The 23,436-nt window shown below is 45.9% G+C and overlaps 1 protein-coding gene across 2 annotated transcripts in view; it reads left to right on the top strand.

Moving 5' to 3' along the window:
- Window positions 1-23,436, top strand: part of LOC132382894 (serine protease 33-like) — a 98,424-nt gene that overhangs the window by 4,688 nt on the left and 70,300 nt on the right. The window contains exons 2-4 of one of the 2 annotated variants that reach the window (XM_059953431.1): window positions 16,824-16,979; window positions 22,063-22,171; window positions 22,810-22,909. In XM_059953431.1, the coding sequence (XP_059809414.1) occupies window positions 16,824-16,979; window positions 22,063-22,171; window positions 22,810-22,909 (365 nt within the window). Of the gene's footprint in view, window positions 1-16,823; window positions 16,980-21,367; window positions 21,557-22,062; window positions 22,172-22,809; window positions 22,910-23,436 lie in introns of those variants that run through there. The other variant, XM_059953432.1, reaches the window with a different exon arrangement.

The raw sequence follows: 23,436 nt of genomic DNA, 5'->3' as shown, positions 1-23,436 counted from the left end.
TTGACCTGCTGCCTGACCTTGTGCACCTGGAGAATGTCTCTTCCTAGTAGCAGGAGTATTTCTGCTTTTGGGTCCAGTTCTGGGATGTGTTTGGTGATGTGGTGGAGATGCGGCTGGTATCGCACAGCGCTTGGCATCGGGATCTCGGTGCGATTATTCAAAATTTCATTTCACTCTAAGAGTGAAGGGAGACAGATGACAATTTTACCATCCAGCAATTCAAGCTGGAAGCCTTCTGCCTTCCTCCCATATGTTTCTACACTGCCTGAGCAAGTTCTAAGGTAGTAAGGAAACTGATTACTCTCTACGTTGAACAAGTCAAAGAACTCTGGTCTGACTAGTGAGCAATTGCTCTGGTCGTCCAGAATTACATAGGCTTTGAGAGCCTTGTCTTTGGCTCCCTTAGGGTACTCGTTAGTGAGGCAGATCTTTGAACAAGAACGGCTTGACTGACCTTGACTGCAAACTTCTGTGCATCCTCTCCCTCCCCACCGTCCTCTTGTGAGGGTGAAGGAGCTTTGTCAGTTTGTGGTAACAGGCCGGAATGCATTGCCCCATCGTGATTAGTGCTATTACATTCCGAGCACCTCACGGGGATCGTACACTCTCTAGCGAGGTGAGAGGTAGAGGAACAGCATTTAAAACATATTTTTTTCTCCTTGAGAAGGGCAGTCCTCTCGTCAAAGGGTTTTTTCCTAAACGTTCTGCATTTTTTGAGGGGGTGGGGTTTGTTGTGCAATGAACAATTCTTGCTAGGGTCATTGTTAGTTGTAGAGACTTCAGTTTTACACACTGAGACAGGTTTATTGATGTTAAAATTATTCGAAGTGGATTTGACTGGCTTGGTGTTAATTGTACTGCTACCTTGACTCATGAATCTAGGGTCGTTTCGATTCTTCACCTCCTTGACACAAACCTAGTGAAATACTCAAAGGGAGGAAATCGACCATCGTTCTTTTCCTTGTACTCTGAGCCAACAGACACCCACCTTTCCTGCAGCCGAAATGAAAGTTTGTCCACGATTGGTCTAATTCCGTATGAAGTATCTAAATATGACCGGCCGGTTAAATAGCCATCTTCTTTAGCGCCTTCAATCTCCATGAGTAGATCTCCGAGCTCTCTTAGCTTAGTGTGGTCCTTGGCTGACACCTTAGGAAAATTTTCCAAGTCCATTTGAGATCGGACGTAGTCGCTTGTGTGTTCCAATCTGGTCATTTCTGAAATAGATTTTACGTCATCCAGAACATGCACTTCTTCAGCATTTTCTAATATCTCTGCTTCCACCCTGGCAGCTTCGGCTTCTCGGTGTAGCGTCAGCACTTCTAACTCTGCTTCTATCCTTACCCTTTCCAACTGATTTTTGGCTTCTCTGGCAGCCTTTTCCATTTTCAGTTTTGCTACCTGTTCAGCATATGACGTTCGCACTTTAGCGGTTTCTGCTTTAGCTCTTGCGTAGGCAGACTTATTTGTTGATGCCCTACTGTTCCTGGCGCTGGATGGCAACGATGACGCTGGGTCACCATGCCATTGTGGCACTTGAAACACCTGGTAATGCCGCCTTTTCACTGTAGTGTAAAAAAAACTCTGAACTAAACAAGTATAAACCGGAGTCAATGAGGCGCGATCCCAGTAAGATTAACTGTTTACTGTTCACTCTTCCACATTAACGTATGGTGAAAACTGTTGATAAAACAATACAAAATATATACAGTATTTGTTTCCTTCTTGGCATCACATTTACATCATAAATACTTGGAAAAATAAAACTACAACAAACTATATTACATTAAAGTACAACATACAGTCAGAATCTACCCACGTGGGACTTCCGGTAAGATGGCGATTGCTTAGCTGCTTCGAACTTTTGTTCCGTCATTCTCCCTATCTTTGCACTATATGTCTCCATTCTTAAACCTTAGTTAGGAATGTTATTAGGTCTCTTTTGCTTGCCTGCGAACACATCTATCTTATAATGTCTATCAGAAGCTCTAAATCCGGGAAAAAGGAAGTTGTGGCTCCGCCAACTGAGATTATCGCTGCTCTGGAACAACACCGAGAAGATATTTTAAAGGAATTTAGAACTTCTTTCAACCAGCTGGATGCTAAATTGGATGGGATCAGCGCTAGAGTGGACGAACATGCCGTACATTTATCTCGCATCGACTCGACCTCTGAAGATTTAAAACGCCGTGTCCAATACCTCCAGACCCTTTGTTCCAGCCTAGAGGAGAAAAATAGTAAACTTTTTTTCCAAAATGGTGGATCTTGAAAACCGGAGCAGACATTGCAATCTACGAATTCTTGGTTTGCCAGAGGCCACCGAACAGGGTTCCCTCGTAAAGTTTTTTTCCGATTTTCTCTGTGTGATTTTTGGGAAAGAATTTTTTCCGACTCCACCTGAGCTTGAAAGGGCACACAGGATCTACGTTCCCCGTGCAATTTTGGGCTCACGCCCACGACCGGTAATTTTGTGCTTTCATCAATACCAGGTGAAAAACCGTTTGAATATGGAGGCGCGCCGCAGAGGTACTTTTGCTTTTCAAAATTCAGTCATTCGCTTTGTGGATGATTATGCCCCCCAGGTTTTGAAGATGCGTGCTGAGTTTAAAGGTGTGATGGAAGTGCTTTTCAATCGTCAACTTAGACCCTCACTTCGCAATCCTGCCGACCTCCAAATTACGCTTGCTAATGGAGAATATAAGTGGTTTAAGTCAGTGAAGGAGGCTGAGGCATTTGCTGGAAGTCTTCTGGCTATCCAGTCTTCTTCGGAACCCGGTCGGACCTTCTAAAATGGTGGATAAGAATCTACCTATGCCATCAACTGCTTTAAATACACTTCAACACAAACTATCCGCAACTCTTTAAATAACAAAGAACATAAACTTTATCAACCGTCATTACTTTTAACAGAATGAGCGTTAACATTTTTACTTCAACATATCGATTATCTTATGAACTTACGGCATTGCTTCTATGATGTTTCTAGTGCGTAGAAAGAAAACTTTTCTCGCGCTGATCCTGCACACACAAGCCCCCTCCTTCCCATTTCTCCAAACCGGTATTTTCCCACAAGACACGGCAAAACCAGGTGTGACATCATCGCATGCCGCGATGTATCACAGACAACGAATTTACTTTCAACAACCTTAACTTTAACTAGAAAACGATTACAAATGAATTACTGAAGTGAAAATATAATAAACTAAATGAATGCCTTAAGGGCAACAAACTCCCCGCCTGACCTTTGTAAGGTCACTATGAGCATAATACAAACTTCAGTCTCTAAATCAGTCCTTGGGTAGAAGTAGAATGACTTCTGCAACTGGCGTTTGGTAAGTTTTCACATCACCTTGGTCAGAAGTTTTCAACTCAACCTTCCTGACATGTCCATCCCTACCAGGGAATGTGGCAGTGATTCTGGCCATTGACCAGCAGTTGCAGGCGATATGCTTGTCCCTGAGCGGGACTAAATCTCCAACTTGAAGATTCCTGTGAGGTTCTGTCCACTTTTGTCTGTGTTGCAACAAAGGTAGATATTCATGTCTCCAACGAGACGAGATCTGATTTGCGAGAGCCTGAACCTGTCTCCATTGCTTTGTGTACAAATCCTTATCTGAGAAGGCACCAGGTGGAGGGGGAGCTCCTGTCTACTGCATAATGAGAAAGAAAACTTTTCTCGCGCTGATCCTGCACACACAAGCCCCCTCCTTCCCATTTCTCCAAACCGGTATTTTCCCACAGGACGCAGCGAAACCGGGTGTGACATCATCGCATGCCGCGATGTATCACAGACAACAAATTTACTTTCAACAACCTTAAATTTAACTAGAAAACGATTACAAACGAATTACTAAAGCGAAAATATAATAAACTAAATGAATGCCTTAAGGGCAACACACTTTGAATCAGTATTTACCAGGAAAAAGAACATGGTGGATAGAGTGAGACATGCTAATATGCTCGGGCATTTTTTCAAGATTCAAAAACATTATTGTCATTCCAACCATACATCAGCTCCGCAGGGCAGATTGAGACAGCGTTTCCCAGGGGCAAGTGCAATCATAACATAACAAACACAACAATAAATAGTAAAACACAACAGCTACATGTCAGTTAAAATCAAGTTATAAGTGTCCAAAGCAGAGTCAGGTAGAGCAGCTATTTAGCAGTCTGACTGCCTGTGGGAGGAAGCTGTTTAGTAGCCTTGTGGTTTTTGTTTTGATGCTCTTGTAACGTTTGCCTGATGGCAGAAGAACGAACTGTTTATGGAGAAGGTGTGAGCAGTCTTTAATGATGTTCCGTGTATTCTGGAGGCATCGACTCTGAAAGAGGTCTTGGACAGAAGGTAGGGAGACCCCAATAACCTTCTCTGCTCCCCTAGCCACCCTCTGCAAGGCTTTTTTTGTCAGCAGCACTGCAGCTGGAGTACCAGGTAGTGATGCAAAAGGTCAGCACACTCTTAACCACGCCTCTGTAGAATGTAGTTCAGATGTTAGTGGGGAGTGATGCTTGTTTAAGTTTCTTCAGAAAGTGCAATCTCTGCTGGGCTCGTTTCACAATCCCAGTGGTGTTCCTGGACCAGGTGAGATTGTCCAAGATCTGCACCCCAGGGAACTTGATGTTTTCCACTTTCTCTACTGTGGAGCCGCTGATGCTGAGAGGTGTGTGCTCAGGATGAGGCCGTCTAAAATTGACGATCATCTCCTTGGTTTTGGTGACATTAAGCATCAAGTTGTTGTCACTGCACCAGCTCTCTAGGTGTTTGACCTCCTCCCTGTACATTGTTTCATCATTTTTACTGATGAGCCCCATTTGAATCTGGCTGCACAGTCATGTGTTAGCAGTGTAAACAGCAGTGGGCTGAGCACACAGCCGTGTGGGGATCCAGTGCTCAGTGTGATGGAGTCAGAGATGTTCCTGCCAACACGGACTGACTGTGGTCTCTCTGTCAAGAAATCCAGAATCCAGCGACACATGGCAGTGTTAAGGCCAAACAGCGACAGTTTCTCCACTAGTCTCTGCAGGATGATGGTATTGAACGCTGAACTGAAATCAATGTACAGGATTCTGGCATAAGTGTCTTTGTTGTCCAAGTGAGAGAGAACTGTGTGCAGTGTGGTGGATATTGCGTCCTCCGTAGAGCAGTTTGGACGATAAGCAAACTGTAGAGGATCCAGCGATTAGGGGAGGCTGTGATATGAGGCTTGACAAGCTGTTCAAAACATTTCATCACAATGGGGGTCAGGGCGACAGGACGGTAATCATTCAGACGGGCTACAACTGATTTCTTTGCTACAGGGGTGATTGTGGAGGTTTTGAAGCATTTGGGGACAATGGCTTGACTAAGGGAGATGTTGAAAATGTCTGTCAGGACATCTGCCAATACATCAGCACATACCTTGAGCACACGTGCAGGGATGTTGTCGGGACCTCCCGCTTTTCATGGGTTGACCCTGGCAAGGGTCCTCCGTGTTTGCTCTGAATCAATGATTGGAGCCGGCTGGTCAGATGGTAGGAAGGGACTGGCTCTCCCCCTTGCTGTAGTGTTTGATGCTTTGAAGCGTGCAAAGAAATTGTTGAGACTGTCTGGAAGAGAGACATCGCTATCATCAGTTTTCTGCCTGATCTTGAATATGTCCCAGTCTTTGTGCAAAAAACAGTCTTGTAGTGCTGGGGCCACTCCTTTTGGCCAGACCCTTATCTGTCTTTTCTCTGCTCTCACACATTTAAGCAGTGGTTTATATGCTGGTGTTAACATGACAGATATGTGGTCAAAGTGGCCAAGTTGGGGGCGGGGGGACTGCTTTGTATGCCTATTTATCACAGGCATACATTTTGAGATAAACAGAGGTACATTAAGATGGGTATGTCCCCAGGTCCTGAAGGAATCTACCCCATGAGGCAGGATTGTGAGGTGCCTTGACCGAGATCTTTGTTTCCTCAGACAAGGTCCCAAAGGACTAATGAGTAGCTAATGTTGCTCCATGTTCAAGCCTAAGGTGCCTCGTTGGTCAGGGTCATGCATGGATATTGTATCCTAGCTGTCCACATGATATACAACACAGTACACAAGCCAGGGCAGTACGATATGGCTCCCCCTCTCCACACAGAGACTGATACAGTTCGGGACCGGTGGCATCGCAGGAGTTGCCAGTTGTACTGAACTCAACATTGGACTGTCTCCGGATTTCTCCCTCAGGGTTCACTCCTGGAGCCTTCCCCATGGGTGGGTTTAGCCACGAGGCAGCGGAGATTTGAGATCAGAGTTTTCCGTCTCCAAGATGAGCTGCCAACCACAGCTGACATGCCCCATCTGCCCGAAGGCACCAGCAAACTGCCTTTGCCCCTTCACCTGTCAGTAGAAATGATTCCACCGGGCTTAGAAGCTAGGCCACACGTGAAGGCCAGGGGCTGGACTCACTCCCATTACCACCCCCTGCCGAGGAGGGAGACATTTGTTCATAAAATTATGAGACGTATAGATAGAGTAGACAATCAAATTTTTTCCCCCAGAGTTGTGATATCTAATACCAGAGGCAAAAGGAGGAAGTTCAGTTGAGGTTTTACACAGAGAACAATGAGTGTGTGGAATGAGCTGGCAAGAGTGGAGGTCTAGGCACGTAGGATAAAGGAAATTAAAAACCTGTTAGACAAAACATAAATATGGAGAGACATGGATCACAACAAGCAAAGATTTAGTTTAATTGTGGCACAGTCATGAAAGGCAAACACAATGTTAGCATTCAGTTCGTGAGAACTAGAATATAAAAGCAAGGATTTAATGTTGAAGCTGTGTAAGGTGTTTGTCAAAACATTTGGATATGGCCCGAGTGCAGAGAGAGAGGGAGATTGAAGCCAGTCAACAGTTCACTGACTTTAATAAGAACTGTGGCAGAATTGAATGGATAAAAAAAATCAATATACAATATACACAGGTCATCAGGGCCATTAACTAAAATTCTCAAAGTGAAAGTTAATGTCAACACTGTGGCTGGAAGTAATGAAGTAATGGCTGGAAGTCTCGACAGGATTAGAACGAAAAGAAGGGAGTAAAATGCCAGCGTAATAAGACTGTAATTAGTTGGAACGTGCGTGCTCATGAACACAATTGCTGAACCTGCCAGCAATTGGTCCTGGGCCCCATGTCTGTGAAAAGAATTAAATTGAATTGCATTGACTTTATTTCTTACATCCTTCACATACATGAGGAGCAAACATCTTTATGTTACATCTCCGTCTAAATGTGCAATTTATAATAAATAGAACAGTAACATAGAATACACTCAAGATGTGCTGACTTTGGAGAGGATCCAGGAATGTCTGTGAGAGTCATCCAAAGTTAACATTGGAGGAGTTTTTAATATGTTCTTGGCCTGGTGGAATTTAGAAGAATGAGAGGGAGATCTAGTGAAATCTACCAGATGTTGAAAAGCTTAGTAAAGTGGACGTTGAGAGGATATTTCCAATAATGGGGGAATCTAGGACCAGAGGGCACAGGCTCAGAATAAAAGACATCTCTTTAGAACAGAGATGAGGAGAAATTTCTTTAGCCAGTGAATCTCTGGAATTCCTTGCCACAGATGGTTGTGGAGGCCAAGGCATTGGGGATATTTAAAGCAGAGGCTGATGGGTTTTTGATTAGTCAGGGCATCAAAATTTATCAGTCAGTACACAGGGGTGAGTGAGATAGGACACCTGCTTGAGTGATGCCCCAAAAACAGCCTCGCGAGGTGAGGTAAACTAAACAGCTGATTGTTGACTTCAGGAGGGTGAACATCTGCCCGTCTACATTGAGGGACTGGTGGTAGAGACAGTCGACAGCTTTTAATTGTCCTGGCCCAGCACACAGTTGCAAGCACAAGGAAGCTGAGCCAAAGACTTTACTTCTCTAGGACATTAATGAATTTCAGCTTTTCCCAAATACTCTAACAAACCTGCAGATGTACTGTTGGAAGTGTCCTGATTGGCCTGTATGGTGATTTGAACATGCAGGGATGTATGGTATGAAGCTGTGGAGAGCAGTGGTCCCACACCAACACATCATGGGTACATCCCTCCACACCATCCACTATATCTTCAGGAGGCTGTGCTTCAAGAAGGCAACATCTATCATCAAATATCGCCACCATCGGGCAATTCTGCCTTCTCTCAGCTCTCATCGGGAAAGAGTTCCAGCAGCCTGAAGTCCCACACCACCAGGTTCAGGAACAGCTTCCCTTCAACCATTTGGTTCTGGAACCAACCCTAAGCAACACCATGACCACTTTGCAATAAAGTAGACCTTGTTTTTGTTCTAATTGTGTTCTTTCCTGTAAAAATTATGTATAATTTATGTTTAATGTGTGTTTTTTCCCTGTGAAAGCTGCTTTATCTGATACTATATGCTTGTGATGTTGCTGCAAATAAGTTTTTTCCATTTCATCTCTGCATACAAGCACTTGCGTGTGTGACAATAAACTCGACTTTAACCTTGACGACAGTCAACATTTCCAGCCCTCTCTGTTGGACTGAGTGAGCATTTGCCTCTGGCTAGGCTCATTATACCAAACCCATGATCTCACTTTAATTAAAGGGATTATTTCTTTTCAAACTCCAGACAATGGAATGAGAGGGAAGGAAGAAGCGTTTTCTCTGGGCAGTGTCAGCCAAAACAGGATATCCAGAAACACCATGTGAGGCCAGAAACAGCTTCTCAAATATTAGTCTTATTAGTCAGCAAGTGTGCCACAAAGCAAAAAACAAATTGGCAAGATATGGTAAGAGATGTTTACAGCTAGCTGCAGAATAATAAGGATGAACATAGGTTCTTACAGGCCCACTTCCATCATACCCCAAATTTTTTCACAGTTAAAAACTTAAATTGTATATTGCAATGTAAGAAAACTTCAGTTAAAGCCCTCCCAGCCATTGAACACATCTACATGAAACGCTGTGTCGTAGGAAAGCAGCATCTATCATCAAAGATCCTCACCACCCAGGCTTTGCTTTTTTCTTGCTGCTGTCTTCAGGTAGAAGGTACAAGAGCCTCAGGACTCACACCACCAGGTTCAGGAACAGTTACTACCCCTCAACCATCAGGCTCCTGAACAAAAGGGGATAACTACACTCATCTACTGAGATATACCCACAAGCAATGATCTCACTTTAAGGACTCTTTATCTTGATATTTCATGCTCTTGTTATTTATTGCTATTTATTTATAGTTGTATTTGTAGAGTTTGTTGTCTTCTATGTTCTTGCTCTTTCAGTGATCCTGTTTACGTTTGCTATTCTATGAATTTACTATGCCCTCAGGAAAAAGAATCTCAGGGTAACAAGTATGTACTCTGATAATAAATGTTATAAATGTAATAAATGTTACTTTGAAATATAAGCCCTATCAATAGCAATGAGGAAAATACTAGTTAGCTTTGTGCCTCACAGTTACCAGGAATATGGGTGTGCCTCTTCAAATGATAGAACAATTTCTTTAAATCTATGAACCATTGCAAGATGAATATAAAATCTATGCTCCCATCATTTTGTCAAAATTCCAACAAATTGCGTAAACATGCTTTGATTGTTTCCAAATTTCACGAGTGCCTGGCACAAGTCGAACAAAGTTCCATTAAGTGATGTCTGCAATAGCTAGTGAAAGTCAATTCAGAGATTCGAGAAGATGAGAGCAGGTCAAAGAAAGAGAAGACACTGAAGGTTTTGAACACTCTTATTGAATCGATGAAGAGAAAGCAAAAGGCAGTTTGATTGTAGGTCACCAGCATACCCCACAGGTACTTGTCCGAATAAAACAATGAAACCACAGAAGGTTGCTCTTCAGATCAATGGCTGGTGAAGCCCAAAGGGCACTGACAAAGTTCACAATCTTGACAAGGTCAGTGATCAAATCCCAGTTCTCAACAATTCGCAATTCATTTCTCTTGTGCACACACCTTCATCACCCACCTAACAATGTGCATCAATCACAACTTTAATATTTATATATATTCTTTGTCTCTCCCTCCCCATCCCCTACCCTACCTCTCCCTCTCCTTCTCTCTTTCTCTCTCTCCCTCTCCTTCTCTCTTTCTCTCTCTCCCTCTCCTTTTCATTCTCTTTCTCTTATTCTTTCTCTCCCTCTCTCTCTCCCCATCCCCCTAACCCCACTCATTCTTTCTTTCTCTCATTCTCTCTCTCTCTCTTTCCCTCCCCGTCCTCCTACCCCAACTCCCCTCTCTCCCTCTCTCCTTCTCCCTCTCTCATTCTCACTTCCTCTCATTCTTCCCTCACTTTCCCTCCTCACTCCCCCTCCCCCTCTCACTCTCCCTCACTCCTTGCCTCCCCAACACTGCTCAAACACCTTTGTTATTGGTAGCCTCTCAGATGGTGACGAGCCATACAGGAGTGAGCTAGATCAGTTGTTGAGTGGTGTCACAAAACTGACTATCAGCGATACCAAGGTACTTCAGGAAGAGGAAGTCAGAAGAGCATAGACCAGTCCTCACTGAGGGGTCAGTGGTGAATGAGGAAGTTTGGAGACACAGACCGAGCCTCATTAAGGGGTAATCGGTGGACAGGGTCAGCCACTTCAAGTTCCTGGACATCAGCAGCTCTGAGGGTCTATCCTGCCCCAACATATTGATGCAATTATAAAGACAGCATGCGGCTTTGCTTCGTTAATGGTTTGAGGAGATGTGGTATGTCACCAAAGACTCTCATAAATTTTTGCGGATGTACGGCGGAGAGCATCCTGACAGGTTGCAACAGTGTCTGGGTTGGAGGCTCCAAGGCACAGGATCACAAGGGCGGCAGAGGGTCATAGACTCAGCCGGCTTCACCACAGGCACAACCTTCCCCACCATCGAGAACATCTTCAAAAGGTGGTGCGTCAAGAAAGCTGCATCCATCATTAAAGATCCCATCTTCCGGGACATCCCCTCTTCTCATTACTACAGTCAGGGAGAAGGTGCTGGAGCCTGAAGACTCACATTGAACATTTTAAGAATAGTCTCTTCCCACCGCCATCATCAGATTTATATAACCATAACCATACCCAATTACAGCTTGGAAACAGGTCATCTCGGCCATTCTAGTCCATGCCGACCGCTTATTCTCACCTACTCCCACTGACCCTCACTCAGCCCATAACCCTCCATTCCTTTCCTGTCCATATACCTATCCAATTTTACTTTAAATGACAATACCGAACCTGCCTCTACTGGAAGCTCATTCCACACAGCTACCACTCTCTGTAAAGAAATTCTCCCTCGTGTTACCCTTAAACTTTTGCCCCCTAACTCTCAACTCATGTCCTCTTGTTTGAATCTCCCCTACTCTCAATGGAAAAAAGCCTATCCACGTCAACTCTATCTATCACCCTCATAATTTTAAATACCTCTATCAAGTCCCCCCTCAACCTTCTACACCCCAAAGAATAAAGACCTAACTTGTTCAACTTCTCTCTGTAACTTAGGTGCTGAAACCCAGGTAGCATTCTGAAAATGGGCTAAAAATTCTATATCTGAATGCACGAAGTATCAGAAATAAGGCGGATGAGCTTGAAGCTCAGGTGCAAATGGGTAACTATGATGTTGTTGGGATAATGCAGACATGGCTGCAGGGGGATCAGACCTGGGAAATGAAAGTACACGGGTATACGTGCTATCATAGGAACAGAAATGTGGGCAGAGGGGGTGGGGTGGCCCTGTTGGTGAGGAATGAGATTCAGTCCTTTGCAAGGGGGGGACACAGGATCAGGAGAAGTGGAGTCTGTGTGGATAGAATTGAGGAACAGTAAGGGCAAAAGGACCCTAATGGGTGTTGTCTATAGGCCACCAAACAGTAGCATGGATATTGGGTGCAAGTTGAATAGGGAGTTAACATTGGCATATGGCAAAGGTAATGTCACAGTAGTTATGGGGGATTTCAACATGCAGGTGAACTGGGAGAATCAGGTTGGTGCTGGACCCCAGGATAGGGAGTTTGTAGAGTGCCTAAGGGGTGCATTCTTGGAACAGCTTGTACGAGAGCCGACCAGGGACAAGGCTATTCTGGATTTAGTGTTATGTAATGAACAGGATTTGATAAGCGATCTTGAAGTAAAGGAGCCATTAGGAGGTAGTGATCATAATATGATAAGTTTTTATTTGCAATTTCAGAAGGATAAGGGCAGCTCGGAGGTGCCAGTGTTGCAGTTGAACAAAGTAGACTATGGAGCCATGAGGGAGGAGCTGGCCAAAGTTGACAGGACAGATAGCCTAGCAGAAAGGACAGTGGAACAGCAATGGCAGGTATTCTTGGGAATAATGCACAAGGTGCAAAATCAGTTCATCCCCCGGAGAAGGAAGGATTCAAAGGGGGGAAAGTGGCCACAGTGGTTGACAAAGGAAGTCAGAGATTGCATAGCATTAAAAAAAAAAGGAAGTATGACAGAGCTAAGGTGAGTGGGAAGACAGATGATTGGGAAGTTTTTAACGAACAACAGAACTTAACTAAAAAGGCAATACAGGGAGAAAAAAAATGAGGTACGAATGCAAGCTAGCCAGGAATATAAAGGAGGATAGCAAAAGCTTTTTTAGGTATGTAAAGAGAAAGAAGATAGTTAAGAACAATATTGGGCCCTTGAAGAATGAATTGGGTGAAATTGTTATGGGAAACAGAGAAATGGCAGAAGAATTTAATAAGTACTTTAGATCTGTCTTCACTAAGGAAGACACAAGCAATCTCCCAGATGTATGGATGGGTCAAGGACATAGGGTAACAGTGGAAATGAAACAGATTGACATTAGGAAGGAAACGGTGATGAGTAGACTGATGGGACTGAAGGCTGACAAATCCCCAGGTCCAGATGGTCTGCATCCTAGGGTACTAAAGGAGGTGGCCCTGGAAATTGCAGATGCATTGGTAATCATTTTTCAATGTTCCTTAGATTCAGGATCAGTTCCTGAGGATTGGAGAATGGCTAATGTTATCCCACTTTTTAAGAAAGGAGGGAGGAAGAAAACAGAGAACTATTGACCTGTCAGCCTAACATCAGTAGTGGGGAAGATGCTAGAGTCCATTATTAAAGATGAAATAGTGGCATATCTAGATAGTGATAGGATTGGGCCGAGCCAGCATGGATTTACCAAGGGTAAATCATGCTTGACTAATCTATTGGAATTTTTTGAGGATGTAACCAGGAAGTTAGACAAGGGAGATCCAGTGGATGTAGTGTACCTCGATTTTCAAAAGGCATTTGATAAGGTCCCACATAGGAGATTGGTGGGTAAAATCAAAGCTCCTGGCATTGGGGGGGGAAGACATTGACATGGATAGAAAACTGGTTGGCAGATAGAAAGCAAAGGGTAGCAGTGAATGGGTGTTTCTCGGAATGGCAGGTGGTGACTAGTGGGGTGCCACAGGGCTCGGTATTGGGACCACAGCTGTTTACGATTTACGTCAACAATTTAGATGAAGACATTGAGAATAACATCAGCAAGTTTGCTGATGATACTACACTGGGTGGCAGTGTGACATGTGATGAGGATGTTAGGAGAATTCAGGGTGACTTGGATAGGCTGGGTGAGTGGGCAGATACTTGGCAGATGACGTTTAATGTGAATAAGTGTGAGGTTATAGTCCTTGTTCATCAGTCACTGAAGGTGAATGAGCAAGTGCAGCAGGCAGTGAAGAAGGCTAGTGGAATGTTGGCCTTTATTACAAAGGGAATTGAGTACAAGAGCAAGGAAATCCTCTTGCATTTGTACAGGGCCCTGGTGAGATCACACCTGGAGTATTGTGTACAGTTTTGGTCTCCAGGGTTAAGGAAGGACATCCTGGCTGTAGAGGAAGTGCAGCGTAGATTCACAAGGTTAATTCCTGGGATGTCAGGACTGTCTTACGCAGAGAGGTTAGAAAGACTGGGCTTGTACATGATGGAATTGAGATTGAGAGGGGATCTGATTGCAATATATAAGATTATTAAGGGATTGCACAAGATAGAGGCAGGAAATATGTTCCAGTTGCTGAGAGACTCCAGTACCAGAGGGCATGGCTTGAGAATAAGGGGTAGGTCATTTAGGACAGAGTTAAGGAAAAACTTCTTCTCCCAGAGAGTTGTGGGGGTCTGGAATGCACTGCCTTGGAAGGCAGTGGAGGCCAATTCTCTGGAAGCTTTCAAGAAGGAGCTAGATAGGTATCTTACGGATAGGGAAATCAAGGGATATGGGGACAAGGCAGGAACCGGGTATTGATAGTAGATGATCAGCCATGATCTCAAAATGGCAGTGCAGGCTCTAAGAGCCGAATGGTCTACTTCTGCACCTATTGTCTATTGTCTATTCTAGTAAAACTGAACTATGATTATGAATAGTCCATAAACCTATGATCACTACCACTGTTTTGCCATTTTTTGGCACTAGTTTTTACTTATTAAGGCAACAACTTCTTCTTGGGCCCTATATAGCTTCACCAGAGCCATATGTCTCATGACTGGGACAAAGGGCTGGACTTTGAGAGGTTTTATTGTAACTTACAATAATTTTTATGTACTGCACAATGTTATGTGCTGCCACAAAAACAACAAATTTCATGACAAACGTCAGTGACAATAAAACATGATTCTGACTCTTCCCTACTGCCATAAGGTTTTTGAACGGACTTGAAAAACCTTACCCCTGACTACTGTATATTTCCCTGAACTTGTTCTGATGTTGCTGTGTTATTTTTGTTGAAGTCCAGGTCAAGTTTATGTGTACATGTGTACCCAGGTCACTGTTCCCTCTAAACTGTGCGGGCGCGTGGCCACGCAGTAACTGAAATGCTCCCGTGCGCGTAGCCTTTGTTGCCTCACAGCTAGTAGCTGTGCAACCACTGATGCCGGGTGGACAATCTCTGAAGTGTATTGATAATGGTTGGGGTCACCCATCTTGTAAAGACACTGCCCAGAAGGAGGCAATGGCAAACCACTTCTGTGGAAAAATTTGCCAAGAGCAATCATGGTCAAAAGACCATGATCACCTATGTCATATGACACGGCTCATAATGATGAAGATGATGAATATACTCCCTATATTTTCAAAATAATAAACATACCACAACTTTTACTTTGAAACATTTTAGAGCTTCAACATATTTACATTGTCAGTGTTTCAAGTTATAACACTGTCACAAATTGTAACAATGAACACAGAATGGAAGTTGGTAGCTCACTGTTAATGAACTAACAGCCCACTGAACACAGACGCATATTATAACAAAAACATTTAAAGTGCCACTTGGTTTGGATTGGCTGTGTAAAAATTTCCTCCTTGGAGCAATGGTTGGTCTACACAGCTGTAAAAATATATATTAGAAGGGGAAAAATGCTAGTGCATGACAAAGAATGACTTTGCCAAGCCGTCGTCATTCCGCATCATGAGCCTCCTGAAGATCCTCCATATTTTCTGGCCAAGAAAGATCTCCAACAACACCCCACTCCTTCAGTGACACCAAGAGGACACGGCCACAATCATCATGGGGAAACGTTGGAGATGGATTGGGCACGCGATGAGAAGAGAGGCTGACTCCATCATCAAGACAGCACTTCATCGGATCCCTGAAGAGCAAAAGAAACACAAGAGACCAAAGACAATTTGGTGCTGTAGCATAGAGGCAGAACTGAGGACGCTGAACCACACCTGGTCACAATAGAGGAGATGGCCAAGGACAGACAGAGTTGGAGGACTTTCATTGCTGCCCTAAGCACCAGCAGTGTAACAGGCAGTAAGTAAGTAATCACAGTGTTCATAGCGTTGCTGAATGGTGATGGTGATTAAAGTTGTAACAGTTGGTTCAACAACAGAACAGATGAAGAAAGTAGCAAATCCTGTACCGGTTGGTGTGGGACTTAAGGCTTCTATACTGCCTGGATGATGGTAGCTGCAGGAAGGTGTGACAGCCTGGATGATGAGGATTTTTGTAGATAAATGTTGCCTTCCTGAGGCAGCACCTCCTATATATATACGACCAATGGTGCAGAAGGATGTGCCTGCAATGAGAGAGGGGGGTGGGAACCTAACAGGCCGGTTCAGGGATGCAGGGAGATTTTGGGCATCCTGCACAAAGCAAAATGCTTCTCACTCCCCGTGATCTCTAAGCATGGTCTGACTGCAGTTGGGAAAGGAATGACCCCTTCCCTTGGCATCTGAGCCCAGCCAGAGAGGATCCAGAGGCTAACAGGTCAGACACTGCCTTGCGAATCGGAAACAGACAGGTATAAGTTCTAGCACAGTCTCTGTGTGTCTGCATATGTCTTAATTTGTGTGGGTGTGTATACACATGAGATTTAGCTCCTCAATTTTCACACAGCCAACACACCCAAACAATTGATGCCTCAAACTCATCTTCTCTTTCCTTTCAACACCAAAGCTATCCTATACTCTCTCTCCCTCTCTCTCTCCCCCTCTCTCTCTCAGCAAATTTGATGGACTGAAAGGTCTGATTCTGCTCCTATGTCTCCCACCTTTCTATCTTTCTCTCCCTCTTTCTCTGCCTCTCTCCTCCATTCTCTCTCCCCTTTCTCTGTCTTTTTTCCTCTCCATCTCTTTTTTCCCTCTCCCTCTGTAGCTTTACACCTTTCACTCTGCCCTCTCTCTCTCACCGTCTCCCTGTGTCTGGCCTCCTCTCTCTGTCTCCCTCCACCTCATTCCCTCTCTCAATCTCATTCCATCCTTTTCTCTCCCCCTCCTATCACTCACTGTCACTCTCTCACACTTCTCTCCCTGCCTGTGCAGTCACAAGCTGTCTCTCTGCTCCCCCCCCCCCACCACACCCCCATCTTGGTTTTTACCCTCCTTTCCTAAATTATTGCCCCCTTTCCCTTTCAGAGAAATTGCAGGTGAAATTAATCCAGGGGGACATTATCGATGCAGCAAGCGTGCGAGAGGCAGCGAGAGGCGTGGACCTGATCATCCACACAGCGGGGCTTGTCGACATCCACATGAAATCCCCTTCGCAAAGGTTCTGGGATGTGAACTACCAGGGTAATAAAACAGCAGGAATCGCTCGTGGGATACGCAGCATTCTGTTGCCTGAATCTGGTTCTTATACTCTTCTTTTAGCCAATACTCTCTCTGTGTCCATGACCAGAACTGGACACAATACTCCAAGCGTGGTCTGACTGCAGTTTTATACAGCTGCAACATAACTTCCTTACTCTTAGAAACAAGAGAAAATCTGCTAATGCTGGAAATCCAGAGCAACAGACATAAAATGCTGGGAGAACTCAGCAGGTCAGGCAACATCAATGGAAAAGAGTACAGTCGACGTTTCAGCTGAGACCCTTCATTGGGATTGGAAAAAAATTTAGAGTTAGAAGGTGGCAGGAGGGGAGGAAGAAACACAAGGTGACAGGTGAAACTGGGAGGGGGTAAAGTAAAGAGCTAGGAAGCTGATTGATGAAAGAGATACAGGGCTGGAGAAGGGGCAGTCTGATAGGAGAGGACAGGAGGCCATGGAAGAAAGAAAAGGGGGAGGAGCACCAGAGGGAGGTGATAGGCAGGTAAAGAGATAAGGTGAGAGGGGAAAAGGTGAAGGGTTGGCGGGGACATTACCAGAAGTTCAGGAAATCGATGTTCATGCCATCAGATTGGAGGCTACCCAAACGGAATATAAGGTGTTGCTCTTCACAGCAGTAGAGGAGGCATGGATTGACATGTTTGTCAGAATGGGAATGGGAAGTGGAATTAAAATGGGTGGCCACTGGGAGATCCCATGTTTTCTGGCAGACGGAGCATAGATGCTTGGCAAAATGGTCTCCCAATCTATGTCGGGCCTCATCTGGAAGGACTGTTTGGGGCCCTGAATGGTAGTGATAGAGGAGGTGTAGGGGCAGATGCAGCACATGTTCTGCTTGTAAGGATAAGTGCCAGGAGGGAGATCAGTGGGGAGGGACGAAGGGACTAGGGAGCGATCCCTCCAGAAAGCAGAAAGTGGGGAGAGGGAATGATATGCTTGGTGTTGGGATCCCGCTGGAGATGGTGAAAGTTATGTGCTGGATGCGGAGGCTTGTGGGATATTAGGTGAGGGCAAGAGGAACCCTATCCCTGGTAGGGTGGCAGGAGGATGGAGTGAGAGCTGATGTACACAAAATGAAAGAGATGTGGTTGATGGTGGAGGAAGGGAAGCCCCTTTCTTTGAAAGAGGAGGACATCTCCTTCATTCTGGAATGAAAAGCCTCATCCTGAGAGCAGATGCAGTGGAGGCAGATGAGTTGAGAAAGGGGATGACATTTTTGCAAGTAACAGGGTGAGAGGAGGTAAGTCCAGGTAGCTGTGAGAGTCTGTGGGTTTGTAATATATACAGTATCAGTTGATAAGCAGTCTACAGAGACAGAGAGATCAAGAAAGGGGAGGGAGATGTCGGAAATGAACCAGTTAAATTTGAGGGCAGTGTGGAAGTTGATGAAGTCCACGTGGATGCAGGAAGCAGCACCAATGCAGTGGACGTAGCGCAGTGATGGTGGAGGGGAAACTGGTTGGGTCTGGTCACCAGGAAGAAATGGAGAGCTTTGAGAGCTTCCTGGTGGGGCTGGAGGTGTGTAAGGACTGGACATCCATGGTGAAAATAAAATGCTCGGGGCCAGGGAACTTAAAATCATTGAAAAGATCCACAGTGTGTGAAGTGTCGCGGATGTAGGTAGGAAGGGACTGAACCGGGGGGATAAAACTGAGTCGAGGTATGCAGAGGTAAGTTCAGTGGAACAAGCTGAAACAATGGGTCTACCTAGTTTGTGGATCTTGGGTAGGTGGTAGAAATGTGAGGTATGGGGTGAGGGCACTATGAGGTTGGTGGCAGTGGATGGGAGATCCCCAGAATTAATAAGATCAGTGAATGTGGGGGAGACAATGACCTGGTGCTCTGGTGGAATCTTTACTCTTAAACTCTGCCCCCCCCCAGTGAAAGCAAGCATGCTATATGTCTTCTTTACCACCTATCAGTGTAGCTGCTTTCAGTGAAGCATGGGCTGCCCAAAACACCCAATCACCCCCATCCAAACTCACCACTCGCCTACACACACTGCAGAAAATTCAAGGTTCAAATTTATTTATTAGTGTATATTGAAACAAACAGTAAAGTGCGTTGTTTGCAATAATTTACCCAAGGGAGCACAGAGTTTCTGGTCAAGGCCAATGGATCGTTGATAGTGCCCATTCCCTACGGGGAAGGGTGCATCAGAGATGACGTGCGTCTGGCCAGTTGTACGAAAACTGTGATTAACTATTCCAGTCTCTTCTTTGCAAGAGGTTTAATGGATCTAATTCTGCACAAGCTGAAGGTCATGCTCACGGCTTATGCTGATAATGTGCCCCTGATGGCGACAGAGCCCAAAGACATGCGTAAGGTGTGCGAGTGTCCTCATCCAGGGAAAGCTATTCCGGATTCCTAGTGGGTCAGCGGCAGCATGGGGCACTGCACATCTCCTATACCTGGGAGTCTACCTGAGTCCCTCTGGGCAGACCTGGCTGGCAAACTGGTCAGAGCTGGAGATGAAAGTCGTGGTCGGTAGGGGGCGCTGGTCAGGCCTCCTCAGGGTGCTTTCCTATTGAGGTGGGGTGGTGGCCTCCATGTTGTGGTACCTTGACCACATCGACCTTGCTATTGGATGCAGAAGAAGTTAGTGGAACACAACATGAAACACCAGACATCTGCAGTGGTCGTGAGTCTCCCGATTGGAGAGGGTGGACACAGCACGCCTCAGAGCCCTGTGGTGATTCCTGTATGCTGAGCACCCTCCGAGGAGGCGCTTAATGCTGACGTGCAGTACTTTCTCCGGAGAGGCCACTGTCTTCACAAAGAGTCATCGTTACCTCTGGCGGTCCTCAGCCGTGTTGCACGGCAGACGCTGCCCGGCTTCTATCAGAAACTGCTAAGAATCGAGGATGCTTCCAGCCATTTATTTCAACATTTAGTTGAGTTCTTAATTAAGCTTGGCCATTTAGTTGGGCAATAAGACATTGGAGCAGAACTAGGCCATTCAGCCCCTCAAGTCTGCTCCACCATCAATCAGTTTGATTGATTTTTCCCTCAGCCCCATTCTTCTGCCTCCTCCCCATAACCTCTGACACCTTTACTAATCAAGAACCCATCAACTTCCACTTTAAATATACCCAGTGGCTTGGCCTCCACAGCTGTCTGTGACAAAGAGTTCCACAGATTCACCTCCCTCTAGCCAAAGAAATTCCTCCTCATCTCTGTTCTAAAGGGACTTCCTTCTATTCTGCGGCTGTGCCCGCTGGTCCTAGACTCCCCCACTATAGGAAACATCCTCTCCACATCCACTCTATCTGTGTCCTCTGGTCCCAGACTCCCCCACTATAGGAAACATCCTCTCCACATCCACTCTATCTGTGTCCTCTGGTCCCAGACTCCCCCACTATAGGAAACATCCTCTCCACATCCACTCTATCTGTGTCCTCTGGTCCTCGACTCCCCCACTATAGGAAACATCCTCTCCACATCCACTCTATCTGTGTCCTCTGGTCCTCGACTCCCCCACTACAGGAAACATCCTCTCCACATCCACTCTATCTGTGTGTCCTCTGGTCCTAGACTCCCCCACTATAGGAAACGTCCTCTCCACATCCACTCTATCCGTGTCCTCTGGTCCTAGACTCCCCCACTATAGGAAACATCCTCTCCACATCCACTCTATCTGTGTCCTCTGGTCCCAGACTCCCCCACTATAGGAAACATCTTCTCCACATCCACTCTATCTGTGCCCTCTGGTCCTAGACTCCCCCACTATAGGAAACGTCCTCTCCACATCCACTCTATCCGTGTCCTCTGGTCCTAGACTCCCCCACTATAGGAAACATCCTCTCCACATCCACTCTATCTGTGTCCTCTGGTCCCAGACTCCCCCACTATAGGAAACATCTTCTCCACATCCACTCTATCTGTGCCCTCTGGTCCTAGACTCCCCCACTATAGGAAACATCCTCTCCACATCCACTCTACTTAGGCCTTTCAATATTCGATTGGTTTCAATTCGATTTCCCCGTCCCTCATTCTTCTAAACTCCAGCAAGTACAGCCCCAGAGACATCGAACGCTCCTCATACATTAACCATTTCATCCCCAAGATCATTCTTGACCCTCTGGACCCTCTCCATTGCATCCTTACTTAGATATAACCCCCAAAAATGCTTACAATACTCCAAATGTGGTCCGACCAACAGCTCAGCAGGAGGACCTGGTTTTTACAGTCCAGCCCTCTTGGCACCGTTCCAGACTTCCAAAGTGCACTCCTGGGTTGGACTTGATAGCCCGTTACCCGGTTGGCTGACTCGATGGAATGGGTGAGATAGAGAGAGAGATCGACAGAGATACAGCATAAAGAGACTTGGCCATGGGAAAGCAAATGCAGTCGTAGCATTCATTTCAGGAGGACTATAATATAAAAGCAAGGATGTAATGCTCAGACTTTATAAGGCATTGGTCAGACTACATGGAGTATTGTGAGCAGTTTTAGGCTCTTTATCTAAGAAAAGATTTGTTACCACTGGAGAGAGTCCAGAGGCGGCTCAGAAGAATGGTCCCAGCAATGAAAGGGTTAACAAGTGAGGAGCGTTTGATGGCTCTGGACCTGTATTTGCTGGAGTTTGGAAGAATGAGGGGGGGATCTCAGTGAAACCTATTGAATACAGAAAGGTCTGGACAGAATGGATATTTCCTAGAGTGGGTGAGCCTAGGACCAGAGAACACACTCTCAGGATTGAGGGATGTCCATTTAGAACAGAGATGAGGAAATATTTCATTAGACAGAGGGTGGTGGAGCTGTGGAATTTTTTGTCACAGTCGGCTGTGGAAGCCACATCATTGAGTACATTTAAGGTGGAGATCGATTTGTTAATTAGATTGTCAAAGGTTACGACAGGAAGGCAGAAGAATTACAAATCAGCCATGACAGAATGGCAGAGTGGACACAATGGGCCAAATGTCCTAATCCTGCTCTTACAGAGAGGGGGGAGGAGAGTGGGAAAGAGAGAAGCTCCCGCCATCAAACTCTACCCTGTGCTCAGCCAGGCCCCAGCCATCCTTTCTAAAATGTTCTCTCCATCCACAGGGACACAGAACGTCCTCACTGCCTGCAAGGAACTGGGCATCAGGTACCTACTGCACACCAGCAGTATGGAGGTGGTGGGACCAAACAAGAAGGGGGACCATTTCATCAGGTGAGCTCAGCCACAGGGAAACAGGGCAATGGTTGTCCCAGGACAGTGAGTCTGTCTCTGAACTCTCTACCTGGGACTCACCCGCAATGGGAGCACCATGAACACATCTTATCTCAACTTCCCCTGGGTCAGACCCACTCCAGAAGCACCATACATAGTTCCCATCTCTGTGTCCCCTGGGTCAGACCCACACTAGGAGCACCTTTTACAGTTCCCATCTCTGTATCCCCTGGGTCAGACCCACACCGATTGCACCATGCACAGTTCCCATCTCTGTATCCCCTGGGTCAGACCCTCACCAGGAGCACCATGCACAGTTCCCATCTCTGTATCCCCTGGGTCAGACCCACACCGATAGCGCCATGCACAATTCCCATCTCTGTATCCCCTGGGTCAGACCCACACCGATAGCACCGTGCACAGGTCCCATCTCTGTATCCCCTGGGTCAGACCCACACGGGGAGCACTGTGTGCATTTCCGGTCACTGTATATCATGTTAGAGCTCTGTGCTCATTCCAGACCCTGATCCCGTGGACGATCAGTACATTTACAGGAAACAGACACAGTTAGTCTGCATTTAAAGAGATCATTCACACCTTGCCCACTTCCTCACTGCCCCTACTCTCCACCTCGCCAGGGGAAACGAGGACACCAACTACAGAATCTACCACAAGACTGCGTATACGCAGAGCAAGGCGGCAGCAGAGAAGCTGGTTCTCAATGCCAACGGGATGAAGGTGAGGATCATCTGAGTATTCTCAGGGCAGAACGCAAGGAGGTCAGTCCTGAGACAGTGACTGTGGATCAGTTCAGTGAACTGGGGTCAAAGTTATAGGATCTCAGCACAGATGCTTCCTCAGCACTGCCCTTCTCTGCCTCTGTAACCTCCACTTCTGGCTCCTATACCCTACCATATCTTTAACCCAACTCTCTCCTACATCCTTCCCCCTCCTTCCCTCCTCTATAACTCTCTGTAACACCTCCCTTTCCTACACCTTCCCGTCTCTATAGCCTCCTCCCTCTCCTACGCCCAGACTTTATAACCCCCTCCTCTCCTATACCCCACACCGTCCCTATGACCCCTGTCTCTGTGGCTTCCTCTGCACGTCTGTGAGCCCCTCCAGCCCCTACTCCCCTCCCTAACCACGATACAGCAAAGATGTCAGAACACTTTGATTTCGACACTCAGCCAGGTATTTTGGGACCTTCCCAAATGTTACATGAGATCTTGTCCCCTTAGCGGTTAGCACAACGCTTTACAGTA

The sequence above is a fragment of the Hypanus sabinus genome, chromosome 29, assembly GCF_030144855.1.
Source record: "Hypanus sabinus isolate sHypSab1 chromosome 29, sHypSab1.hap1, whole genome shotgun sequence".
In the NCBI taxonomy this organism is placed as follows: domain Eukaryota; kingdom Metazoa; phylum Chordata; class Chondrichthyes; order Myliobatiformes; family Dasyatidae; genus Hypanus; species Hypanus sabinus.
This window is presented reverse-complemented; position numbering and strand designations above follow the sequence as displayed.